Source organism: Oncorhynchus mykiss, chromosome 19 (assembly GCF_057628025.1).
Source record: "Oncorhynchus mykiss isolate SJ-2025 chromosome 19, ASM5762802v1, whole genome shotgun sequence".
Lineage (NCBI taxonomy): Eukaryota > Metazoa > Chordata > Actinopteri > Salmoniformes > Salmonidae > Oncorhynchus > Oncorhynchus mykiss.
In genome coordinates, this window is record NC_143040.1 from 68993082 (window position 1) to 69019593 (window position 26512).

The 26512-nt window shown below is 42.4% G+C and overlaps 2 protein-coding genes across 2 annotated transcripts; both read right to left on the reverse strand.

The window, feature by feature from the left end:
- Positions 1-1326: 1326 nt before the first annotated feature.
- Positions 1327-15327, reverse strand: LOC110498400 (uncharacterized). The gene is given in 54 exon segments (XM_090209735.1): positions 1327-1898; positions 2024-2130; positions 2316-2428; positions 2535-2734; positions 2951-3118; positions 3220-3338; positions 3454-3557; positions 3668-3879; positions 3962-4108; positions 4250-4334; positions 4438-4465; positions 4566-4587; positions 4759-4787; positions 4957-5051; positions 5152-5360; positions 5487-5663; positions 5789-5895; positions 6081-6193; positions 6301-6500; positions 6717-6884; positions 6986-7104; positions 7220-7323; positions 7434-7645; positions 7728-7874; positions 8016-8100; positions 8204-8231; positions 8332-8353; positions 8524-8552; positions 8722-8816; positions 8917-9125; positions 9252-9428; positions 9554-9660; positions 9846-9958; positions 10066-10265; positions 10482-10649; positions 10751-10869; positions 10985-11088; positions 11199-11410; positions 11493-11639; positions 11781-11865; positions 11969-11996; positions 12097-12118; positions 12290-12318; positions 12488-12582; positions 12683-12891; positions 13018-13194; positions 13320-13426; positions 13612-13724; positions 13832-14031; positions 14248-14415; positions 14517-14635; positions 14751-14854; positions 14965-15176; positions 15259-15327. Coding segments are annotated over 54 exon segments (7053 nt in total). The 3' UTR covers positions 1327-1382.
- A 914-nt stretch (positions 15328-16241) lies between these two features.
- Positions 16242-19419, reverse strand: LOC149975303 (uncharacterized; the record flags this gene model as incomplete). The annotated part of the gene is made up of 11 exons (XM_090209736.1): positions 16242-16347; positions 16450-16658; positions 16924-17178; positions 17304-17410; positions 17596-17708; positions 17816-18015; positions 18232-18399; positions 18501-18619; positions 18735-18838; positions 18949-19160; positions 19243-19419. Coding segments are annotated over 11 exons (1770 nt in total), but the record flags the coding sequence as incomplete, so codon positions are not given.
- Between the last annotated feature and the right edge of the window lie 7093 nt (positions 19420-26512).

Genomic DNA, 26512 nt, shown 5'->3' on the forward strand with positions numbered 1-26512 from the left:
ACAACTTGTCAACGAAGCTGGCGTTGTTCAGCTGTGCATTCATGAAGTTGTTGAGTTTGACATCTCCAATGGCATCAAGGACATTTGGCATAGCTGGACTGCTGGTGTTGGGGTTCTGGAAAGGTATAAACAGATGTGTATTGACAAAATCCACACATATTGCCAACATTTTGTTGTAATTCTGGGATTCAACATACCATGCTGGAGTAATCCAGAAGAGCCTGGTCCAGAATTGCAGCATTGTTTTGGAAGAACAGCTTCCACATTTCTGTTGAGTAAGTCTTTTTGCTGGACAATTGGCATTTCAGGATCGTCACCAAGTTGTCCGCTGACAGAATGGTTGTCTTAAAGAAAATAATGCAGGGATGTGAACGAAATTAGACAACTGTGACATCAACATGAGTAACATCAATAAAGAAGATGAGGACGAGAGAAATGTATCTGTTGCTACTGACAACATTTAGTGGTGAATTGAAAAAGCTTACTGAGGAACAGGCATATTCAGAGATGTTGAAATTGCAAAGGGATTCATTGGAATTCCCAATCGACATTTGTTGCTTCAGTTGTGTGCTGTAGGAAACGGTAATGAAAAATACATTATTAGTTTACAAATGATACCCTGTGTGTCTCAATGTCTTACAACCTGCACTGTGCAAGACAGCACTGAACCCACCTGTTAAATCCAGCACAAAGTTGTTTCTCTGCAAAAGAGAACATAAAAACAATAGTTCTTCAGACACAAATCATAAATTGCCAATCTGATTCAAGAAAATGTCAATTGCACAGCTAGCATCAACTTACCATTGACCAATGTTTCTTTGCACTATATGGGGGGGAAATAATATTGTTACCAGTGTGAAATTAAATGAGAAAACAAAAGAGATGCTTTGGCTTTCTGAACAATGCCACAATGCAGATACCAGATGCATGACCTTTCCCATATCGTAAACAAAAGGTCTATTTAAAATAAGCTCCCACTCAGAGAGTACTTACCACAATTAAAGCTGGAGGCCTTGAGCAACCTTTGAGGGGGATAATTGAAATAAGGTCAGTCAATCAACGGGAAGATTTCGGAGCATATGAGTTAGCAAAATAACACAATGCCTTTTTGGAGATTTTTTAAATGTTCTATAAATGCTGGGTTCAGAAGATACAGTGTCTGTTGTTGAAAAATAGCAGTTTATAACATACGTTGGAATGTCTTCATCAGTGCATCCAAGCTTGCCTTTACACCCTGTGAGAGGTGAGGCGGAAGAGATTCCAAACTTTGGTCGAGACCCGTAAATCTGAGAGAAAAAGGAAAGAGACATTAGTACAGTCTTTTGTCAATCTGTACTTTACGAGGCAGTCCCTTGTACGTTTGTTTGGGGTAAAGTAGTCTCTTACATGGCATTGTAGGATTCACAGGTGATGTTTAGGGGGATATCAACCAATCTGCCAGGATGGAAGCTGGCCAGCAGAACAACCAGATTGACTTGGAACCACAGCTGGAAGTCTTTTGGCTCAAAAACGTCGAATTTGGGAGCAAGAGCCATCAAGGTCAGGTCTAGCATTGTGTCTCTTACGGCTGTGTTTGTGATGATAGTGATGTTTTCCTGGAAAATAAATGGTTCATGGTTTAGGAGGACATCCATTCATCCTGATTGTTTTGTCAGATGACTTTGTCGAGAGCCAGGTCTCACTGTACAAGGTCCATTCCAGCCAGAGAGTGATGTACTGACCTGCTTGGTGACTTCAACAAAAGTCACAAAGAACTCATTGAGCTGCTCTTCCCTTGGAGATTCCAGCAAGCTGATGAAAACGTTCTTCACAAGAGTCTCATTCTCCAGAGCGCCAGTGCTTGGGTCCAGTATCAATTCAGCTTTCTGGTTTGGTGAGAGGGAGTCTAGAACTGCCACCTGGGGAGAAGAAGACAACAGAATACAATGCATTAGCCCTCTAAATAGCCATAATTCCACACATGAGCAGTGTCAAACTAGTCAATTCTGGTCATGCAAAGAACACTGGCAAACAATTGTTTTACCCCTGAGATGTTGAAGTCTTTGAGATCCGAATAGGTTGTGTACTCGGAGTATGAACCCAGGTTGATTGCAAGCCAGTCATTGTCATCGTGGATGTCCTGCCTGCAAGCTAAAAGACATGTATGGCCGTTTTGGTTATTGAAAAGTGGAGTACATTGATGTTATATTCAATAGAGAAGGAAGCAACATGCCAACTGTTCACTCCTTTCAAAAAAAGCACGCTTCATTCAGCATAGGCGATGAAGAATCAAACAGAAAGCCAATGAGCACAACAACCTGCTTGGTGAGTCCTACCTGGTCCATTGATGAGGTGCACAGATTTCCTCAGGTATTTCAGCAGGACTCTTGCGATTCCTTCTCTTCTATCCTGAGTCATTTCAGGGAAAGCTCTGTCCATTCCATTTACACTGTAAATGGGAAAGATACACTCATGACGCTTCCACCCCACATTTGCAATAGATTTTAGTCATCGAATCCATGGCTAATTTTAGCAGGAAGTTGGCCCCTACTCACATGACTTGGTAGTTGGTGCAGTTGACGTTTGAGGTAGCAATGGTGAGCATGACTTCATTCAAACTGGGGAGGATGGGAATCAGCTTTACTTCGAACCATGCAATCCAGTCCAGCGTTTCGAACTCTGGGAATTGAAGGCTGATGATGTTGAACGTCTGATTCATCATCACATCTCTCACGGCTGGATGGATGTCAGGAATCTGTTGAAACACATGACCAGAGTTCCTCAACACTGCACAACTCATCACGGCATTCCATCGAGCTTTGCCGGTAATACATGAAAGTAGAAGATTGATATGTTGCTCGTTGCTCATTTGTTGTCTTTCACTATCCACAAAGGGAGACACAGGAAGACATGGGGATTGCTATTTGTCAAGATGAAATCATGCAGTTTGTTTATCTCAAAAGTGCATTACCTCTTCCTTTGCGGTCAGTTGCGTCAGAAACTCGTCAACATTTTTGAAAGCGTCACCTTCCTCCAGCCGCGTAAACACAAGTTTAATGTCATCTGTGTCATTCAATGCCCCAGAGGTCAATGTCAATTGTGCCACTTGGGTTGGGGTAAGCAGCGACAGTGATTCCTTCTACAAATAGAAAAAGCAAAAGAAAGGTGGCACATGTCAGTGAGTGGCGCGGTAATGTTATTGAGGGGATAACCATCCAGACAAACACCTAGGCCACTTACGCTGGAGAAGTCGGGATTAAGGACTTGTAACTCCTGCAGTTCTGCAAAAACAGAAAAGATGCCAAAGTTCCTCTGGAGCCAGTCCATGCTTCCACTGGTGTTTGAGACACAGCCGGGATCTGAAACAAAAGCAGAGTTAAACAAATGGACTTTAAGTTCCCCTAAGCAGATGAGTTCAATGGATTGGTCCAGAGAAGTGTGTATGTTTTTGCGCTTTCCAGAACCATTTATTACCTGATGAGTCATTTCTTGAAAGGAATGGATAGATGTAATGAGTGAAGATCACTCGTTGTTGCTCTCTGTCCATGGAGGCTGATTGGTTGCTTAGAGTCTCAATGCTGAAAGAGAACAGAGCCCATGTTACCTATGTTATCTTGACTTCTTATTCAATTGTAGGCATATCACCAGTTGTATTGACAATGGCATTGGGTATCATGGCTTTACATACACAATTTGGTAGGTCTGACAACTGAAGTTCTTTGAGCTGAGACAGGAGAGGAAATTCCTAGATGGAGATGCCAAGAATGGACGGAGCATCTTCTGGAACAACTTGTCAACGAAGCTGGCGTTGTTCAGCTGTGCATTCATGAAGTTGTTGAGTTTGACATCTCCAATGGCATCAAGGACATTTGGCATAGCTGGACTGCTGGTGTTGGGGTTCTGGAAAGGTATAAACAGATGTGTATTGACAAAATCCACACACATTGCCAACATTTTGTTGTAATTCTGGGATTCAACATACCATGCTGGAGTAATCCAGAAGAGCCTGGTCCAGAATTGCAGCATTGTTTTGGAAGAACAGCTTCCACATTTCTGTTGAGTAAGTCTTTTTGCTGGACAATTGGCATTTCAGGATCGTCACCAAGTTGTCCGCTGACAGAATGGTTGTCTTAAAGAAAATAATGCAGGGATGTGAACGAAATTAGACAACTGTGACATCAACATGAGTAACATCAATAAAGAAGATGAGGACGAGAGAAATGTATCTGTTGCTACTGACAACATTTAGTGGTGAATTGAAAAAGCTTACTGAGGAACAGGCATATTCAGAGATGTTGAAATTGCAAAGGGATTCATTGGAATTCCCAATCGACATTTGTTGCTTCAGTTGTGTGCTGTAGGAAACGGTAATGAAAAATACATTATTAGTTTACAAATGATACCCTGTGTGTCTCAATGTCTTACAACCTGCACTGTGCAAGACAGCACTGAACCCACCTGTTAAATCCAGCACAAAGTTGTTTCTCTGCAAAAGAGAACATAAAAACAATAGTTATTCAGACACAAATCATAAATTGCCAATCTGATTCAAGAAAATGTCAATTGCACAGCTAGCATCAACTTACCATTGACCAATGTTTCTTTGCACTATATGGGGGGGGAAATAATATTGTTACCAGTGTGAAATTAAATGAGAAAACAAAAGAGATGCTTTGGCTTTCTGAACAATGCCACAATGCAGATACCAGATGCATGACCTTTCCCATATCGTAAACAAAAGGTCTATTTAAAATAAGCTCCCACTCAGAGAGTACTTACCACAATTAAAGCTGGAGGCCTTGAGCAACCTTTGAGGGGGATAATTGAAATAAGGTCAGTCAATCAACGGGAAGATTTCGGAGCATATGAGTTAGCAAAATAACACAATGCCTTTTTGGAGATTTTTTAAATGTTCTATAAATGCTGGGTTCAGAAGATACAGTGTCTGTTGTTGAAAAATAGCAGTTTATAACATACGTTGGAATGTCTTCATCAGTGCATCCAAGCTTGCCTTTACACCCTGTGAGAGGTGAGGCGGAAGAGATTCCAAACTTTGGTCGAGACCCGTAAATCTGAGAGAAAAAGGAAAGAGACATTAGTACAGTCTTTTGTCAATCTGTACTTTACGAGGCAGTCCCTTGTACGTTTGTTTGGGGTAAAGTAGTCTCTTACATGGCATTGTAGGATTCACAGGTGATGTTTAGGGGGATATCAACCAATCTGCCAGGATGGAAGCTGGCCAGCAGAACAACCAGATTGACTTGGAACCACAGCTGGAAGTCTTTTGGCTCAAAAACGTCGAATTTGGGAGCAAGAGCCATCAAGGTCAGGTCTAGCATTGTGTCTCTTACGGCTGTGTTTGTGATGATAGTGATGTTTTCCTGGAAAATAAATGGTTCATGGTTTAGGAGGACATCCATTCATCCTGATTGTTTTGTCAGATGACTTTGTCGAGAGCCAGGTCTCACTGTACAAGGTCCATTCCAGCCAGAGAGTGATGTACTGACCTGCTTGGTGACTTCAACAAAAGTCACAAAGAACTCATTGAGCTGCTCTTCCCTTGGAGATTCCAGCAAGCTGATGAAAACGTTCTTCACAAGAGTCTCATTCTCCAGAGCGCCAGTGCTTGGGTCCAGTATCAATTCAGCTTTCTGGTTTGGTGAGAGGGAGTCTAGAACTGCCACCTGGGGAGAAGAAGACAACAGAATACAATGCATTAGCCCTCTAAATAGCCATAATTCCACACATGAGCAGTGTCAAACTAGTCAATTCTGGTCATGCAAAGAACACTGGCAAACAATTGTTTTACCCCTGAGATGTTGAAGTCTTTGAGATCCGAATAGGTTGTGTACTCGGAGTATGAACCCAGGTTGATTGCAAGCCAGTCATTGTCATCGTGGATGTCCTGCCTGCAAGCTAAAAGACATGTATGGCCGTTTTGGTTATTGAAAAGTGGAGTACATTGATGTTATATTCAATAGAGAAGGAAGCAACATGCCAACTGTTCACTCCTTTCAAAAAAAGCACACTTCATTCAGCATAGGCGATGAAGAATCAAACAGAAAGCCAATGAGCACAACAACCTGCTTGGTGAGTCCTACCTGGTCCATTGATGAGGTGCACAGATTTCCTCAGGTATTTCAGCAGGACTCTTGCGATTCCTTCTCTTCTATCCTGAGTCATTTCAGGGAAAGCTCTGTCCATTCCATTTACACTGTAAATGGGAAAAGATACACTCATGACGCTTCCACCCCACATTTGCAATAGATTTTAGTCATCGAATCCATGGCTAATTTTAGCAGGAAGTTGGCCCCTACTCACATGACTTGGTAGTTGGTGCAGTTGACGTTTGAGGTAGCAATGGTGAGCATGACTTCATTCAAACTGGGGAGGATGGGAATCAGCTTTACTTCGAACCATGCAATCCAGTCCAGCGTTTCGAACTCTGGGAATTGAAGGCTGATGATGTTGAACGTCTGATTCATCATCACATCTCTCACGGCTGGATGGATGTCAGGAATCTGTTGAAACACATGACCAGAGTTCCTCAACACTGCACAACTCATCACGGCATTCCATCGAGCTTTGCCGGTAATACATGAAAGTAGAAGATTGATATGTTGCTCGTTGCTCATTTGTTGTCTTTCACTATCCACAAAGGGAGACACAGGAAGACATGGGGATTGCTATTTGTCAAGATGAAATCATGCAGTTTGTTTATCTCAAAAGTGCATTACCTCTTCCTTTGCGGTCAGTTGCGTCAGAAACTCGTCAACATTTTTGAAAGCGTCACCTTCCTCCAGCCGCGTAAACACAAGTTTAATGTCATCTGTGTCATTCAATGCCCCAGAGGTCAATGTCAATTGTGCCACTTGGGTTGGGGTAAGCAGCGACAGTGATTCCTTCTACAAATAGAAAAAGCAAAAGAAAGGTGGCACATGTCAGTGAGTGGCGCGGTAATGTTATTGAGGGGATAACCATCCAGACAAACACCTAGGCCACTTACGCTGGAGAAGTCGGGATTAAGGACTTGTAACTCCTGCAGTTCTGCAAAAACAGAAAAGATGCCAAAGTTCCTCTGGAGCCAGTCCATGCTTCCACTGGTGTTTGAGACACAGCCGGGATCTGAAACAAAAGCAGAGTTAAACAAATGGACTTTAAGTTCCCCTAAGCAGATGAGTTCAATGGATTGGCCCAGAGAAGTGTGTATGTTTTTGCGCTTTCCAGAACCATTTATTACCTGATGAGTCATTTCTTGAAAGGAATGGATAGATGTAATGAGTGAAGATCACTCGTTGTTGCTCTCTGTCCATGGAGGCTGATTGGTTGCTTAGAGTCTCAATGCTGAAAGAGAACAGAGCCCATGTTACCTATGTTATCTTGACTTCTTATTCAATTGTAGGCATATCACCAGTTGTATTGACAATGGCATTGGGTATCATGGCTTTACATACACAATTTGGTAGGTCTGACAACTGAAGTTCTTTGAGCTGAGACAGGAGAGGAAATTCCTAGATGGAGATGCCAAGAATGGACGGAGCATCTTCTGGAACAACTTGTCAACGAAGCTGGCGTTGTTCAGCTGTGCATTCATGAAGTTGTTGAGTTTGACATCTCCAATGGCATCAAGGACATTTGGCATAGCTGGACTGCTGGTGTTGGGGTTCTGGAAAGGTATAAACAGATGTGTATTGACAAAATCCACACATATTGCCAACATTTTGTTGTAATTCTGGGATTCAACATACCATGCTGGAGTAATCCAGAAGAGCCTGGTCCAGAATTGCAGCATTGTTTTGGAAGAACAGCTTCCACATTTCTGTTGAGTAAGTCTTTTTGCTGGACAATTGGCATTTCAGGATCGTCACCAAGTTGTCCGCTGACAGAAGGGTTGTCTTAAAGAAAATAATGCAGGGATGTGAACGAAATTAGACAACTGTGACATCAACATGAGTAACATCAATAAAGAAGATGAGGACGAGAGAAATGTATCTGTTGCTACTGACAACATTTAGTGGTGAATTGAAAAAGCTTACTGAGGAACAGGCATATTCAGAGATGTTGAAATTGCAAAGGGATTCATTGGAATTCCCAATCGACATTTGTTGCTTCAGTTGTGTGCTGTAGGAAACGGTAATGAAAAATACATTATTAGTTTACAAATGATACCCTGTGTGTCTCAATGTCTTACAACCTGCACTGTGCAAGACAGCACTGAACCCACCTGTTAAATCCAGCACAAAGTTGTTTCTCTGCAAAAGAGAACATAAAAACAATAGTTCTTCAGACACAAATCATAAATTGCCAATCTGATTCAAGAAAATGTCAATTGCACAGCTAGCATCAACTTACCATTGACCAATGTTTCTTTGCACTATATGGGGGGGAAATAATATTGTTACCAGTGTGAAATTAAATGAGAAAACAAAAGAGATGCTTTGGCTTTCTGAACAATGCCACAATGCAGATACCAGATGCATGACCTTTCCCATATCGTAAACAAAAGGTCTATTTAAAATAAGCTCCCACTCAGAGAGTACTTACCACAATTAAAGCTGGAGGCCTTGAGCAACCTTTGAGGGGGATAATTGAAATAAGGTCAGTCAATCAACGGGAAGATTTCGGAGCATATGAGTTAGCAAAATAACACAATGCCTTTTTGGAGATTTTTTAAATGTTCTATAAATGCTGGGTTCAGAAGATACAGTGTCTGTTGTTGAAAAATAGCAGTTTATAACATACGTTGGAATGTCTTCATCAGTGCATCCAAGCTTGCCTTTACACCCTGTGAGAGGTGAGGCGGAAGAGATTCCAAACTTTGGTCGAGACCCGTAAATCTGAGAGAAAAAGGAAAGAGACATTAGTACAGTCTTTTGTCAATCTGTACTTTACGAGGCAGTCCCTTGTACGTTTGTTTGGGGTAAAGTAGTCTCTTACATGGCATTGTAGGATTCACAGGTGATGTTTAGGGGGATATCAACCAATCTGCCAGGATGGAAGCTGGCCAGCAGAACAACCAGATTGACTTGGAACCACAGCTGGAAGTCTTTTGGCTCAAAAACGTCGAATTTGGGAGCAAGAGCCATCAAGGTCAGGTCTAGCATTGTGTCTCTTACGGCTGTGTTTGTGATGATAGTGATGTTTTCCTGGAAAATAAATGGTTCATGGTTTAGGAGGACATCCATTCATCCTGATTGTTTTGTCAGATGACTTTGTCGAGAGCCAGGTCTCACTGTACAAGGTCCATTCCAGCCAGAGAGTGATGTACTGACCTGCTTGGTGACTTCAACAAAAGTCACAAAGAACTCATTGAGCTGCTCTTCCCTTGGAGATTCCAGCAAGCTGATGAAAACGTTCTTCACAAGAGTCTCATTCTCCAGAGCGCCAGTGCTTGGGTCCAGTATCAATTCAGCTTTCTGGTTTGGTGAGAGGGAGTCTAGAACTGCCACCTGGGGAGAAGAAGACAACAGAATACAATGCATTAGCCCTCTAAATAGCCATAATTCCACACATGAGCAGTGTCAAACTAGTCAATTCTGGTCATGCAAAGAACACTGGCAAACAATTGTTTTACCCCTGAGATGTTGAAGTCTTTGAGATCCGAATAGGTTGTGTACTCGGAGTATGAACCCAGGTTGATTGCAAGCCAGTCATTGTCATCGTGGATGTCCTGCCTGCAAGCTAAAAGACATGTATGGCCGTTTTGGTTATTGAAAAGTGGAGTACATTGATGTTATATTCAATAGAGAAGGAAGCAACATGCCAACTGTTCACTCCTTTCAAAAAAAGCACACTTCATTCAGCATAGGCGATGAAGAATCAAACAGAAAGCCAATGAGCACAACAACCTGCTTGGTGAGTCCTACCTGGTCCATTGATGAGGTGCACAGATTTCCTCAGGTATTTCAGCAGGACTCTTGCGATTCCTTCTCTTCTATCCTGAGTCATTTCAGGGAAAGCTCTGTCCATTCCATTTACACTGTAAATGGGAAAAGATACACTCATGACGCTTCCACCCCACATTTGCAATAGATTTTAGTCATCGAATCCATGGCTAATTTTAGCAGGAAGTTGGCCCCTACTCACATGACTTGGTAGTTGGTGCAGTTGACGTTTGAGGTAGCAATGGTGAGCATGACTTCATTCAAACTGGGGAGGATGGGAATCAGCTTTACTTCGAACCATGCAATCCAGTCCAGCGTTTCGAACTCTGGGAATTGAAGGCTGATGATGTTGAACGTCTGATTCATCATCACATCTCTCACGGCTGGATGGATGTCAGGAATCTGTTGAAACACATGACCAGAGTTCCTCAACACTGCACAACTCATCACGGCATTCCATCGAGCTTTGCCGGTAATACATGAAAGTAGAAGATTGATATGTTGCTCGTTGCTCATTTGTTGTCTTTCACTATCCACAAAGGGAGACACAGGAAGACATGGGGATTGCTATTTGTCAAGATGAAATCATGCAGTTTGTTTATCTCAAAAGTGCATTACCTCTTCCTTTGCGGTCAGTTGCGTCAGAAACTCGTCAACATTTTTGAAAGCGTCACCTTCCTCCAGCCGCGTAAACACAAGTTTAATGTCATCTGTGTCATTCAATGCCCCAGAGGTCAATGTCAATTGTGCCACTTGGGTTGGGGTAAGCAGCGACAGTGATTCCTTCTACAAATAGAAAAAGCAAAAGAAAGGTGGCACATGTCAGTGAGTGGCGCGGTAATGTTATTGAGGGGATAACCATCCAGACAAACACCTAGGCCACTTACGCTGGAGAAGTCGGGATTAAGGACTTGTAACTCCTGCAGTTCTGCAAAAACAGAAAAGATGCCAAAGTTCCTCTGGAGCCAGTCCATGCTTCCACTGGTGTTTGAGACACAGCCGGGATCTGAAACAAAAGCAGAGTTAAACAAATGGACTTTAAGTTCCCCTAAGCAGATGAGTTCAATGGATTGGCCCAGAGAAGTGTGTATGTTTTTGCGCTTTCCAGAACCATTTATTACCTGATGAGTCATTTCTTGAAAGGAATGGATAGATGTAATGAGTGAAGATCACTCGTTGTTGCTCTCTGTCCATGGAGGCTGATTGGTTGCTTAGAGTCTCAATGCTGAAAGAGAACAGAGCCCATGTTACCTATGTTATCTTGACTTCTTATTCAATTGTAGGCATATCACCAGTTGTATTGACAATGGCATTGGGTATCATGGCTTTACATACACAATTTGGTAGGTCTGACAACTGAAGTTCTTTGAGCTGAGACAGGAGAGGAAATTCCTAGATGGAGATGCCAAGAATGGACGGAGCATCTTCTGGAACAACTTGTCAACGAAGCTGGCGTTGTTCAGCTGTGCATTCATGAAGTTGTTGAGTTTGACATCTCCAATGGCATCAAGGACATTTGGCATAGCTGGACTGCTGGTGTTGGGGTTCTGGAAAGGTATAAACAGATGTGTATTGACAAAATCCACACACATTGCCAACATTTTGTTGTAATTCTGGGATTCAACATACCATGCTGGAGTAATCCAGAAGAGCCTGGTCCAGAATTGCAGCATTGTTTTGGAAGAACAGCTTCCACATTTCTGTTGAGTAAGTCTTTTTGCTGGACAATTGGCATTTCAGGATCGTCACCAAGTTGTCCGCTGACAGAATGGTTGTCTTAAAGAAAATAATGCAGGGATGTGAACGAAATTAGACAACTGTGACATCAACATGAGTAACATCAATAAAGAAGATGAGGACGAGAGAAATGTATCTGTTGCTACTGACAACATTTAGTGGTGAATTGAAAAAGCTTACTGAGGAACAGGCATATTCAGAGATGTTGAAATTGCAAAGGGATTCATTGGAATTCCCAATCGACATTTGTTGCTTCAGTTGTGTGCTGTAGGAAACGGTAATGAAAAATACATTATTAGTTTACAAATGATACCCTGTGTGTCTCAATGTCTTACAACCTGCACTGTGCAAGACAGCACTGAACCCACCTGTTAAATCCAGCACAAAGTTGTTTCTCTGCAAAAGAGAACATAAAAACAATAGTTATTCAGACACAAATCATAAATTGCCAATCTGATTCAAGAAAATGTCAATTGCACAGCTAGCATCAACTTACCATTGACCAATGTTTCTTTGCACTATATGGGGGGGGAAATAATATTGTTACCAGTGTGAAATTAAATGAGAAAACAAAAGAGATGCTTTGGCTTTCTGAACAATGCCACAATGCAGATACCAGATGCATGACCTTTCCCATATCGTAAACAAAAGGTCTATTTAAAATAAGCTCCCACTCAGAGAGTACTTACCACAATTAAAGCTGGAGGCCTTGAGCAACCTTTGAGGGGGATAATTGAAATAAGGTCAGTCAATCAACGGGAAGATTTCGGAGCATATGAGTTAGCAAAATAACACAATGCCTTTTTGGAGATTTTTTAAATGTTCTATAAATGCTGGGTTCAGAAGATACAGTGTCTGTTGTTGAAAAATAGCAGTTTATAACATACGTTGGAATGTCTTCATCAGTGCATCCAAGCTTGCCTTTACACCCTGTGAGAGGTGAGGCGGAAGAGATTCCAAACTTTGGTCGAGACCCGTAAATCTGAGAGAAAAAGGAAAGAGACATTAGTACAGTCTTTTGTCAATCTGTACTTTACGAGGCAGTCCCTTGTACGTTTGTTTGGGGTAAAGTAGTCTCTTACATGGCATTGTAGGATTCACAGGTGATGTTTAGGGGGATATCAACCAATCTGCCAGGATGGAAGCTGGCCAGCAGAACAACCAGATTGACTTGGAACCACAGCTGGAAGTCTTTTGGCTCAAAAACGTCGAATTTGGGAGCAAGAGCCATCAAGGTCAGGTCTAGCATTGTGTCTCTTACGGCTGTGTTTGTGATGATAGTGATGTTTTCCTGGAAAATAAATGGTTCATGGTTTAGGAGGACATCCATTCATCCTGATTGTTTTGTCAGATGACTTTGTCGAGAGCCAGGTCTCACTGTACAAGGTCCATTCCAGCCAGAGAGTGATGTACTGACCTGCTTGGTGACTTCAACAAAAGTCACAAAGAACTCATTGAGCTGCTCTTCCCTTGGAGATTCCAGCAAGCTGATGAAAACGTTCTTCACAAGAGTCTCATTCTCCAGAGCGCCAGTGCTTGGGTCCAGTATCAATTCAGCTTTCTGGTTTGGTGAGAGGGAGTCTAGAACTGCCACCTGGGGAGAAGAAGACAACAGAATACAATGCATTAGCCCTCTAAATAGCCATAATTCCACACATGAGCAGTGTCAAACTAGTCAATTCTGGTCATGCAAAGAACACTGGCAAACAATTGTTTTACCCCTGAGATGTTGAAGTCTTTGAGATCCGAATAGGTTGTGTACTCGGAGTATGAACCCAGGTTGATTGCAAGCCAGTCATTGTCATCGTGGATGTCCTGCCTGCAAGCTAAAAGACATGTATGGCCGTTTTGGTTATTGAAAAGTGGAGTACATTGATGTTATATTCAATAGAGAAGGAAGCAACATGCCAACTGTTCACTCCTTTCAAAAAAAGCACACTTCATTCAGCATAGGCGATGAAGAATCAAACAGAAAGCCAATGAGCACAACAACCTGCTTGGTGAGTCCTACCTGGTCCATTGATGAGGTGCACAGATTTCCTCAGGTATTTCAGCAGGACTCTTGCGATTCCTTCTCTTCTATCCTGAGTCATTTCAGGGAAAGCTCTGTCCATTCCATTTACACTGTAAATGGGAAAAGATACACTCATGACGCTTCCACCCCACATTTGCAATAGATTTTAGTCATCGAATCCATGGCTAATTTTAGCAGGAAGTTGGCCCCTACTCACATGACTTGGTAGTTGGTGCAGTTGACGTTTGAGGTAGCAATGGTGAGCATGACTTCATTCAAACTGGGGAGGATGGGAATCAGCTTTACTTCGAACCATGCAATCCAGTCCAGCGTTTCGAACTCTGGGAATTGAAGGCTGATGATGTTGAACGTCTGATTCATCATCACATCTCTCACGGCTGGATGGATGTCAGGAATCTGTTGAAACACATGACCAGAGTTCCTCAACACTGCACAACTCATCACGGCATTCCATCGAGCTTTGCCGGTAATACATGAAAGTAGAAGATTGATATGTTGCTCGTTGCTCATTTGTTGTCTTTCACTATCCACAAAGGGAGACACAGGAAGACATGGGGATTGCTATTTGTCAAGATGAAATCATGCAGTTTGTTTATCTCAAAAGTGCATTACCTCTTCCTTTGCGGTCAGTTGCGTCAGAAACTCGTCAACATTTTTGAAAGCGTCACCTTCCTCCAGCCGCGTAAACACAAGTTTAATGTCATCTGTGTCATTCAATGCCCCAGAGGTCAATGTCAATTGTGCCACTTGGGTTGGGGTAAGCAGCGACAGTGATTCCTTCTACAAATAGAAAAAGCAAAAGAAAGGTGGCACATGTCAGTGAGTGGCGCGGTAATGTTATTGAGGGGATAACCATCCAGACAAACACCTAGGCCACTTACGCTGGAGAAGTCGGGATTAAGGACTTGTAACTCCTGCAGTTCTGCAAAAACAGAAAAGATGCCAAAGTTCCTCTGGAGCCAGTCCATGCTTCCACTGGTGTTTGAGACACAGCCGGGATCTGAAACAAAAGCAGAGTTAAACAAATGGACTTTAAGTTCCCCTAAGCAGATGAGTTCAATGGATTGGCCCAGAGAAGTGTGTATGTTTTTGCGCTTTCCAGAACCATTTATTACCTGATGAGTCATTTCTTGAAAGGAATGGATAGATGTAATGAGTGAAGATCACTCGTTGTTGCTCTCTGTCCATGGAGGCTGATTGGTTGCTTAGAGTCTCAATGCTGAAAGAGAACAGAGCCCATGTTACCTATGTTATCTTGACTTCTTATTCAATTGTAGGCATATCACCAGTTGTATTGACAATGGCATTGGGTATCATGGCTTTACATACACAATTTGGTAGGTCTGACAACTGAAGTTCTTTGAGCTGAGACAGGAGAGGAAATTCCTAGATGGAGATGCCAAGAATGGACGGAGCATCTTCTGGAACAACTTGTCAACGAAGCTGGCGTTGTTCAGCTGTGCATTCATGAAGTTGTTGAGTTTGACATCTCCAATGGCATCAAGGACATTTGGCATAGCTGGACTGCTGGTGTTGGGGTTCTGGAAAGGTATAAACAGATGTGTATTGACAAAATCCACACATATTGCCAACATTTTGTTGTAATTCTGGGATTCAACATACCATGCTGGAGTAATCCAGAAGAGCCTGGTCCAGAATTGCAGCATTGTTTTGGAAGAACAGCTTCCACATTTCTGTTGAGTAAGTCTTTTTGCTGGACAATTGGCATTTCAGGATCGTCACCAAGTTGTCCGCTGACAGAATGGTTGTCTTAAAGAAAATAATGCAGGGATGTGAACGAAATTAGACAACTGTGACATCAACATGAGTAACATCAATAAAGAAGATGAGGACGAGATAAATGTATCTGTTGCTACTGACAACATTTAGTGGTGAATTGAAAAAGCTTACTGAGGAACAGGCATATTCAGAGATGTTGAAATTGCAAAGGGATTCATTGGAATTCCCAATCGACATTTGTTGCTTCAGTTGTGTGCTGTAGGAAACGGTAATGAAAAATACATTATTAGTTTACAAATGATACCCTGTGTGTCTCAATGTCTTACAACCTGCACTGTGCAAGACAGCACTGAACCCACCTGTTAAATCCAGCACAAAGTTGTTTCTCTGCAAAAGAGAACATAAAAACAATAGTTCTTCAGACACAAATCATAAATTGCCAATCTGATTCAAGAAAATGTCAATTGCACAGCTAGCATCAACTTACCATTGACCAATGTTTCTTTGCACTATATGGGGGGGAAATAATATTGTTACCAGTGTGAAATTAAATGAGAAAACAAAAGAGATGCTTTGGCTTTCTGAACAATGCTCCAATGCAGATACCAGATGCATGACCTTTCCCATATCGTAAACAAAAGGTCTATTTGAAATAAGCTCCCACTCAGAGAGTACTTACCACAATTAAAGCTGGAGGCCTTGAGCAACCTTTGAGGGGGATAATTTAAATAAGGTCAGTCAATCAACGGGAAGATTTGGGACCATATGAGTTAGCAAAATAACACAATGCCTTTTTGGAGATGTTTTAAATGTTCTATAAATGCTGGGCTCAGATGATACAGTGTCTGTTGTTGAAAAATAGCAGTTTATAACATACGTTGGAATGTCTTCATCAGTGCATCCAAGCTTGCCTTTACACCCTGTGAGAGGTGAGGCGGAAGAGATTCCAAACTTTGGTCGAGACCCGTAAATCTGAGAGAAAAAGGAAAGAGAGACATTAGTGCAGTCTTTTGTCAATCTGTACTTTACGAGGCAGTCCCTTGTACGTTTGTTTGGGGTAAAGTAGTCTCTTACATGGCATTGTAGGATTCACAGGTGATGTTTAGGGGGATATCAACCAATCTGCCAGGATGGAAGCTGGCCAGCAGAACAACCAGATTGACTTGGAACCACAGCTGGAAGTCTTTTGGCTCAAAAACGTCGAATTTGGGAGCAAGAGCCATCAAGGTCAGGTCTAGCATTGTGTCTCTTACGGCTGTGTTTGTGATGATAGTGATGTTTTCCTGGAAAATAAATGGTTCATGGTTTAGGAGGACATCCATTCATCCAGGGTAGCCTAGTGGTTAGAGTGTTGGACTAGTAACCGGAAGGTTGCGAGTTCAAACCCCCGAGCTGACAAGGTACAAATCTGTCGTTCTGCCCCTGAACAGGCAGTTAACCCACTGTTCCCAGGCCGTCATTGAAAATAAGAATTTGTTCTTAACTGACTTGCCTGGTTAAATAAAGGTAAAAATAAAAAAAAAAAATAAAAAAATCCATTCATCCTGATTGTTTTGTCAGATGACTTTGTCGAGAGCCAGGTCTCACTGTACAAGGTCCATTCCAGCCAGAGAGTGATGTACTGACCTGCTTGGTGACTTCAACAAAAGTCACAAAGAACTCATTGAGCTGCTCTTCCCTTGGAGATTCCAGCAAGCTGATGAAAACGTTCTTCACAAGAGTCTCATTCTCCAGAGCGCCAGTGCTTGGGTCCAGTATCAATTCAGCTTTCTGGTTTGGTGAGAGGGAGTCTAGAACTGCCACCTGGGGAGAAGAAGACAACAGAATACAATGCATTAGCCCTCTAAATAGCCATAATTCCACACATGAGCAGTGTCAAACTAGTCAATTCTGGTCATGCAAAGAACACTGGCAAACAATTGTTTTACCCCTGAGATGTTGAAGTCTTTGAGATCCGAATAGGTTGTGTACTCGGAGTATGAACCCAGGTTGATTGCAAGCCAGTCATTGTCATCGTGGATGTCCTGCCTGCAAGCTAAAAGACATGTATGGCCGTTTTGGTTATTGAAAAGTGGAGTACATTGATGTTATATTCAATAGAGAAGGAAGCAACATGCCAACTGTTCACTCCTTTCAAAAAAAGCACGCTTCATTCAGCATAGGCGATGAAGAATCAAACAGAAAGCCAATGAGCACAACAACCTGCTTGGTGAGTCCTACCTGGTCCATTGATGAGGTGCACAGATTTCCTCAGGTATTTCAGCAGGACTCTTGCGATTCCTTCTCTTCTATCCTGAGTCATTTCAGGGAAAGCTCTGTCCATTCCATTTACACTGTAAATGGGAAAAGATACACTCATGACGCTTCCACCCCACATTTGCAATAGATTTTAGTCATCGAATCCATGGCTAATTTTAGCAGGAAGTTGGCCCCTACTCACATGACTTGGTAGTTGGTGCAGTTGACGTTTGAGGTAGCAATGGTGAGCATGACTTCATTCAAACTGGGGAGGATGGGAATCAGCTTTACTTCGAACCATGCAATCCAGTCCAGCGTTTCGAACTCTGGGAATTGAAGGCTGATGATGTTGAACGTCTGATTCATCATCACATCTCTCACGGCTGGATGGATGTCAGGAATCTGTTGAAACACATGACCAGAGTTCCTCAACACTGCACAACTCATCACGGCATTCCATCGAGCTTTGCCGGTAATACATGAAAGTAGAAGATTGATATGTTGCTCGTTGCTCATTTGTTGTCTTTCACTATCCACAAAGGGAGACACAGGAAGACATGGGGATTGCTATTTGTCAAGATGAAATCATGCAGTTTGTTTATCTCAAAAGTGCATTACCTCTTCCTTTGCGGTCAGTTGCGTCAGAAACTCGTCAACATTTTTGAAAGCGTCACCTTCCTCCAGCCGCGTAAACACAAGTTTAATGTCATCTGTGTCATTCAATGCCCCAGAGGTCAATGTCAATTGTGCCACTTGGGTTGGGGTAAGCAGCGACAGTGATTCCTTCTACAAATAGAAAAAGCAAAAGAAAGGTGGCACATGTCAGTGAGTGGCGCGGTAATGTTATTGAGGGGATAACCATCCAGACAAACACCTAGGCCACTTACGCTGGAGAAGTCGGGATTAAGGACTTGTAACTCCTGCAGTTCTGCAAAAACAGAAAAGATGCCAAAGTTCCTCTGGAGCCAGTCCATGCTTCCACTGGTGTTTGAGACACAGCCGGGATCTGAAACAAAAGCAGAGTTAAACAAATGGACTTTAAGTTCCCCTAAGCAGATGAGTTCAATGGATTGGCCCAGAGAAGTGTGTATGTTTTTGCGCTTTCCAGAACCATTTATTACCTGATGAGTCATTTCTTGAAAGGAATGGATAGATGTAATGAGTGAAGATCACTCGTTGTTGCTCTCTGTCCATGGAGGCTGATTGGTTGCTTAGAGTCTCAATGCTGAAAGAGAACAGAGCCCATGTTACCTATGTTATCTTGACTTCTTATTCAATTGTAGGCATATCACCAGTTGTATTGACAATGGCATTGGGTATCATGGCTTTACATACACAATTTGGTAGGTCTGACAACTGAAGTTCTTTGAGCTGAGACAGGAGAGGAAATTCCTAGATGGAGATGCCAAGAATGGACGGAGCATCTTCTGGAACAACTTGTCAACGAAGCTGGCGTTGTTCAGCTGTGCATTCATGAAGTTGTTGAGTTTGACATCTCCAATGGCATCAAGGACATTTGGCATAGCTGGACTGCTGGTGTTGGGGTTCTGGAAAGGTATAAACAGATGTGTATTGACAAAATCCACACATATTGCCAACATTTTGTTGTAATTCTGGGATTCAACATACCATGCTGGAGTAATCCAGAAGAGCCTGGTCCAGAATTGCAGCATTGTTTTGGAAGAACAGCTTCCACATTTCTGTTGAGTAAGTCTTTTTGCTGGACAATTGGCATTTCAGGATCGTCACCAAGTTGTCCGCTGACAGAATGGTTGTCTTAAAGAAAATAATGCAGGGATGTGAACGAAATTAGACAACTGTGACATCAACATGAGTAACATCAATAAAGAAGATGAGGACGAGAGAAATGTATCTGTTGCTACTGACAACATTTAGTGGTGAATTGAAAAAGCTTACTGAGGAACAGGCATATTCAGAGATGTTGAAATTGCAAAGGGATTCATTGGAATTCCCAATCGACATTTGTTGCTTCAGTTGTGTGCTGTAGGAAACGGTAATGAAAAATACATTATTAGTTTACAAATGATACCCTGTGTGTCTCAATGTCTTACAACCTGCACTGTGCAAGACAGCACTGAACCCACCTGTTAAATCCAGCACAAAGTTGTTTCTCTGCAAAAGAGAACATAAAAACAATAGTTATTCAGACACAAATCATAAATTGCCAATCTGATTCAAGAAAATGTCAATTGCACAGCTAGCATCAACTTACCATTGACCAATGTTTCTTTGCACTATATGGGGGGGGAAATAATATTGTTACCAGTGTGAAATTAAATGAGAAAACAAAAGAGATGCTTTGGCTTTCTGAACAATGCCACAATGCAGATACCAGATGCATGACCTTTCCCATATCGTAAACAAAAGGTCTATTTAAAATAAGCTCCCACTCAGAGAGTACTTACCACAATTAAAGCTGGAGGCCTTGAGCAACCTTTGAGGGGGATAATTTAAATAAGGTCAGTCAATCAACGGGAAGATTTGGGAGCATATGAGTTAGCAAAATAACACAATGCCTTTTTGGAGATGTTTTAAATGTTCTATAAATGCTGGGCTCAGATGATACAGTGTCTGTTGTTGAAAAATAGCAGTTTATAACATACGTTGGAATGTCTTCATCAGTGCATCCAAGCTTGCCTTTACACCCTGTGAGAGGTGAGGCGGAAGAGATTCCAAACTTTGGTCGAGACCCGTAAATCTGAGAGAAAAAGGAAAGAGAGACATTGGTGCAGTCTTTTGTCAATCTGTACTTTACGAGGCAGTCCCTTGTACGTTTGTTTGGGGTAAAGTAGTCTCTTACATGGCATTGTAGGATTCACAGGTGATGTTTAGGGGGATATCAACCAATCTGCCAGGATGGAAGCTGGCCAGCAGAACAACCAGATTGACTTGGAACCACAGCTGGAAGTCTTTTGGCTCAAAAACGTCGAATTTGGGAGCAAGAGCCATCAAGGTCAGGTCTAGCATTGTGTCTCTTACGGCTGTGTTTGTGATGATAGTGATGTTTTCCTGGAAAATAAATGGTTCATGGTTTAGGAGGACATCCATTCATCCTGATTGTTTTGTCAGATGACTTTGTCGAGAGCCAGGTCTCACTGTACAAGGTCCATTCCAGCCAGAGAGTGATGTACTGACCTGCTTGGTGACTTCAACAAAAGTCACAAAGAACTCATTGAGCTGCTCTTCCCTTGGAGATTCCAGCAAGCTGATGAAAACGTTCTTCACAAGAGTCTCATTCTCCAGAGCGCCAGTGCTTGGGTCCAGTATCAATTCAGCTTTCTGGTTTGGTGAGAGGGAGTCTAGAACTGCCACCTGGGGAGAAGAAGACAACAGAATACAATGCATTAGCCCTCTAAATAGCCATAATTCCACACATGAGCAGTGTCAAACTAGTCAATTCTGGTCATGCAAAGAACACTGGCAAACAATTGTTTTACCCCTGAGATGTTGAAGTCTTTGAGATCCGAATAGGTTGTGTACTCGGAGTATGAACCCAGGTTGATTGCAAGCCAGTCATTGTCATCGTGGATGTCCTGCCTGCAAGCTAAAAGACATGTATGGCCGTTTTGGTTATTGAAAAGTGGAGTACATTGATGTTATATTCAATAGAGAAGGAAGCAACATGCCAACTGTTCACTCCTTTCAAAAAAAGCACGCTTCATTCAGCATAGGCGATGAAGAATCAAACAGAAAGCCAATGAGCACAACAACCTGCTTGGTGAGTCCTACCTGGTCCATTGATGAGGTGCACAGATTTCCTCAGGTATTTCAGCAGGACTCTTGCGATTCCTTCTCTTCTATCCTGAGTCATTTCAGGGAAAGCTCTGTCCATTCCATTTACACTGTAAATGGGAAAGATACACTCATGACGCTTCCACCCCACATTTGCAATAGATTTTAGTCATCGAATCCATGGCTAATTTTAGCAGGAAGTTGGCCCCTACTCACATGACTTGGTAGTTGGTGCAGTTGACGTTTGAGGTAGCAATGGTGAGCATGACTTCATTCAAACTGGGGAGGATGGGAATCAGCTTTACTTCGAACCATGCAATCCAGTCCAGCGTTTCGAACTCTGGGAATTGAAGGCTGATGATGTTGAACGTCTGATTCATCATCACATCTCTCACGGCTGGATGGATGTCAGGAATCTGTTGAAACACATGACCAGAGTTCCTCAACACTGCACAACTCATCACGGCATTCCATCGAGCTTTGCCGGTAATACATGAAAGTAGAAGATTGATATGTTGCTCGTTGCTCATTTGTTGTCTTTCACTATCCACAAAGGGAGACACAGGAAGACATGGGGATTGCTATTTGTCAAGATGAAATCATGCAGTTTGTTTATCTCAAAAGTGCATTACCTCTTCCTTTGCGGTCAGTTGCGTCAGAAACTCGTCAACATTTTTGAAAGCGTCACCTTCCTCCAGCCGCGTAAACACAAGTTTAATGTCATCTGTGTCATTCAATGCCCCAGAGGTCAATGTCAATTGTGCCACTTGGGTTGGGGTAAGCAGCGACAGTGATTCCTTCTACAAATAGAAAAAGCAAAAGAAAGGTGGCACATGTCAGTGAGTGGCGCGGTAATGTTATTGAGGGGATAACCATCCAGACAAACACCTAGGCCACTTACGCTGGAGAAGTCGGGATTAAGGACTTGTAACTCCTGCAGTTCTGCAAAAACAGAAAAGATGCCAAAGTTCCTCTGGAGCCAGTCCATGCTTCCACTGGTGTTTGAGACACAGCCGGGATCTGAAACAAAAGCAGAGTTAAACAAATGGACTTTAAGTTCCCCTAAGCAGATGAGTTCAATGGATTGGCCCAGAGAAGTGTGTATGTTTTTGCGCTTTCCAGAACCATTTATTACCTGATGAGTCATTTCTTGAAAGGAATGGATAGATGTAATGAGTGAAGATCACTCGTTGTTGCTCTCTGTCCATGGAGGCTGATTGGTTGCTTAGAGTCTCAATGCTGAAAGAGAACAGAGCCCATGTTACCTATGTTATCTTGACTTCTTATTCAATTGTAGGCATATCACCAGTTGTATTGACAATGGCATTGGGTATCATGGCTTTACATACACAATTTGGTAGGTCTGACAACTGAAGTTCTTTGAGCTGAGACAGGAGAGGAAATTCCTAGATGGAGATGCCAAGAATGGACGGAGCATCTTCTGGAACAACTTGTCAACGAAGCTGGCGTTGTTCAGCTGTGCATTCATGAAGTTGTTGAGTTTGACATCTCCAATGGCATCAAGGACATTTGGCATAGCTGGACTGCTGGTGTTGGGGTTCTGGAAAGGTATAAACAGATGTGTATTGACAAAATCCACACATATTGCCAACATTTTGTTGTAATTCTGGGATTCAACATACCATGCTGGAGTAATCCAGAAGAGCCTGGTCCAGAATTGCAGCATTGTTTTGGAAGAACAGCTTCCACATTTCTGTTGAGTAAGTCTTTTTGCTGGACAATTGGCATTTCAGGATCGTCACCAAGTTGTCCGCTGACAGAATGGTTGTCTTAAAGAAAATAATGCAGGGATGTGAACGAAATTAGACAACTGTGACATCAACATGAGTAACATCAATAAAGAAGATGAGGACGAGAGAAATGTATCTGTTGCTACTGACAACATTTAGTGGTGAATTGAAAAAGCTTACTGAGGAACAGGCATATTCAGAGATGTTGAAATTGCAAAGGGATTCATTGGAATTCCCAATCGACATTTGTTGCTTCAGTTGTGTGCTGTAGGAAACGGTAATGAAAAATACATTATTAGTTTACAAATGATACCCTGTGTGTCTCAATGTCTTACAACCTGCACTGTGCAAGACAGCACTGAACCCACCTGTTAAATCCAGCACAAAGTTGTTTCTCTGCAAAAGAGAACATAAAAACAATAGTTATTCAGACACAAATCATAAATTGTCAATCTGATTCAAGAAAATGTCAATTGCACAGCTAGCATCAACTTACCATTGACCAATGTTTCTTTGCACTATATGGGGGGGGAAATAATATTGTTACCAGTGTGAAATTAAATGAGAAAACAAAAGAGATGCTTTGGCTTTCTGAACAATGCCACAATGCAGATACCAGATGCATGACCTTTCCCATATCGTAAACAAAAGGTCTATTTAAAATAAGCTCCCACTCAGAGAGTACTTACCACAATTAAAGCTGGAGGCCTTGAGCAACCTTTGAGGGGGATAATTTAAATAAGGTCAGTCAATCAACGGGAAGATTTGGGAGCATATGAGTTAGCAAAATAACACAATGCCTTTTTGGAGATGTTTTAAATGTTCTATAAATGCTGGGCTCAGATGATACAGTGTCTGTTGTTGAAAAATAGCAGTTTATAACATACGTTGGAATGTCTTCATCAGTGCATCCAAGCTTGCCTTTACACCCTGTGAGAGGTGAGGCGGAAGAGATTCCAAACTTTGGTCGAGACCCGTAAATCTGAGAGAAAAAGGAAAGAGAGACATTGGTGCAGTCTTTTGTCAATCTGTACTTTACGAGGCAGTCCCTTGTACGTTTGTTTGGGGTAAAGTAGTCTCTTACATGGCATTGTAGGATTCACAGGTGATGTTTAGGGGGATATCAACCAATCTGCCAGGATGGAAGCTGGCCAGCAGAACAACCAGATTGACTTGGAACCACAGCTGGAAGTCTTTTGGCTCAAAAACGTCGAATTTGGGAGCAAGAGCCATCAAGGTCAGGTCTAGCATTGTGTCTCTTACGGCTGTGTTTGTGATGATAGTGATGTTTTCCTGGAAAATAAATGGTTCATGGTTTAGGAGGACATCCATTCATCCTGATTGTTTTGTCAGATGACTTTGTCGAGAGCCAGGTCTCACTGTACAAGGTCCATTCCAGCCAGAGAGTGATGTACTGACCTGCTTGGTGACTTCAACAAAAGTCACAAAGAACTCATTGAGCTGCTCTTCCCTTGGAGATTCCAGCAAGCTGATGAAAACGTTCTTCACAAGAGTCTCATTCTCCAGAGCGCCAGTGCTTGGGTCCAGTATCAATTCAGCTTTCTGGTTTGGTGAGAGGGAGTCTAGAACTGCCACCTGGGGAGAAGAAGACAACAGAATACAATGCATTAGCCCTCTAAATAGCCATAATTCCACACATGAGCAGTGTCAAACTAGTCAATTCTGGTCATGCAAAGAACACTGGCAAACAATTGTTTTACCCCTGAGATGTTGAAGTCTTTGAGATCCGAATAGGTTGTGTACTCGGAGTATGAACCCAGGTTGATTGCAAGCCAGTCATTGTCATCGTGGATGTCCTGCCTGCAAGCTAAAAGACATGTATGGCCGTTTTGGTTATTGAAAAGTGGAGTACATTGATGTTATATTCAATAGAGAAGGAAGCAACATGCCAACTGTTCACTCCTTTCAAAAAAAGCACGCTTCATTCAGCATAGGCGATGAAGAATCAAACAGAAAGCCAATGAGCACAACAACCTGCTTGGTGAGTCCTACCTGGTCCATTGATGAGGTGCACAGATTTCCTCAGGTATTTCAGCAGGACTCTTGCGATTCCTTCTCTTCTATCCTGAGTCATTTCAGGGAAAGCTCTGTCCATTCCATTTACACTGTAAATGGGAAAGATACACTCATGACGCTTCCACCCCACATTTGCAATAGATTTTAGTCATCGAATCCATGGCTAATTTTAGCAGGAAGTTGGCCCCTACTCACATGACTTGGTAGTTGGTGCAGTTGACGTTTGAGGTAGCAATGGTGAGCATGACTTCATTCAAACTGGGGAGGATGGGAATCAGCTTTACTTCGAACCATGCAATCCAGTCCAGCGTTTCGAACTCTGGGAATTGAAGGCTGATGATGTTGAACGTCTGATTCATCATCACATCTCTCACGGCTGGATGGATGTCAGGAATCTGTTGAAACACATGACCAGAGTTCCTCAACACTGCACAACTCATCACGGCATTCCATCGAGCTTTGCCGGTAATACATGAAAGTAGAAGATTGATATGTTGCTCGTTGCTCATTTGTTGTCTTTCACTATCCACAAAGGGAGACACAGGAAGACATGGGGATTGCTATTTGTCAAGATGAAATCATGCAGTTTGTTTATCTCAAAAGTGCATTACCTCTTCCTTTGCGGTCAGTTGCGTCAGAAACTCGTCAACATTTTTGAAAGCGTCACCTTCCTCCAGCCGCGTAAACACAAGTTTAATGTCATCTGTGTCATTCAATGCCCCAGAGGTCAATGTCAATTGTGCCACTTGGGTTGGGGTAAGCAGCGACAGTGATTCCTTCTACAAATAGAAAAAGCAAAAGAAAGGTGGCACATGTCAGTGAGTGGCGCGGTAATGTTATTGAGGGGATAACCATCCAGACAAACACCTAGGCCACTTACGCTGGAGAAGTCGGGATTAAGGACTTGTAACTCCTGCAGTTCTGCAAAAACAGAAAAGATGCCAAAGTTCCTCTGGAGCCAGTCCATGCTTCCACTGGTGTTTGAGACACAGCCGGGATCTGAAACAAAAGCAGAGTTAAACAAATGGACTTTAAGTTCCCCTAAGCAGATGAGTTCAATGGATTGGCCCAGAGAAGTGTGTATGTTTTTGCGCTTTCCAGAACCATTTATTACCTGATGAGTCATTTCTTGAAAGGAATGGATAGATGTAATGAGTGAAGATCACTCGTTGTTGCTCTCTGTCCATGGAGGCTGATTGGTTGCTTAGAGTCTCAATGCTGAAAGAGAACAGAGCCCATGTTACCTATGTTATCTTGACTTCTTATTCAATTGTAGGCATATCACCAGTTGTATTGACAATGGCATTGGGTATCATGGCTTTACATACACAATTTGGTAGGTCTGACAACTGAAGTTC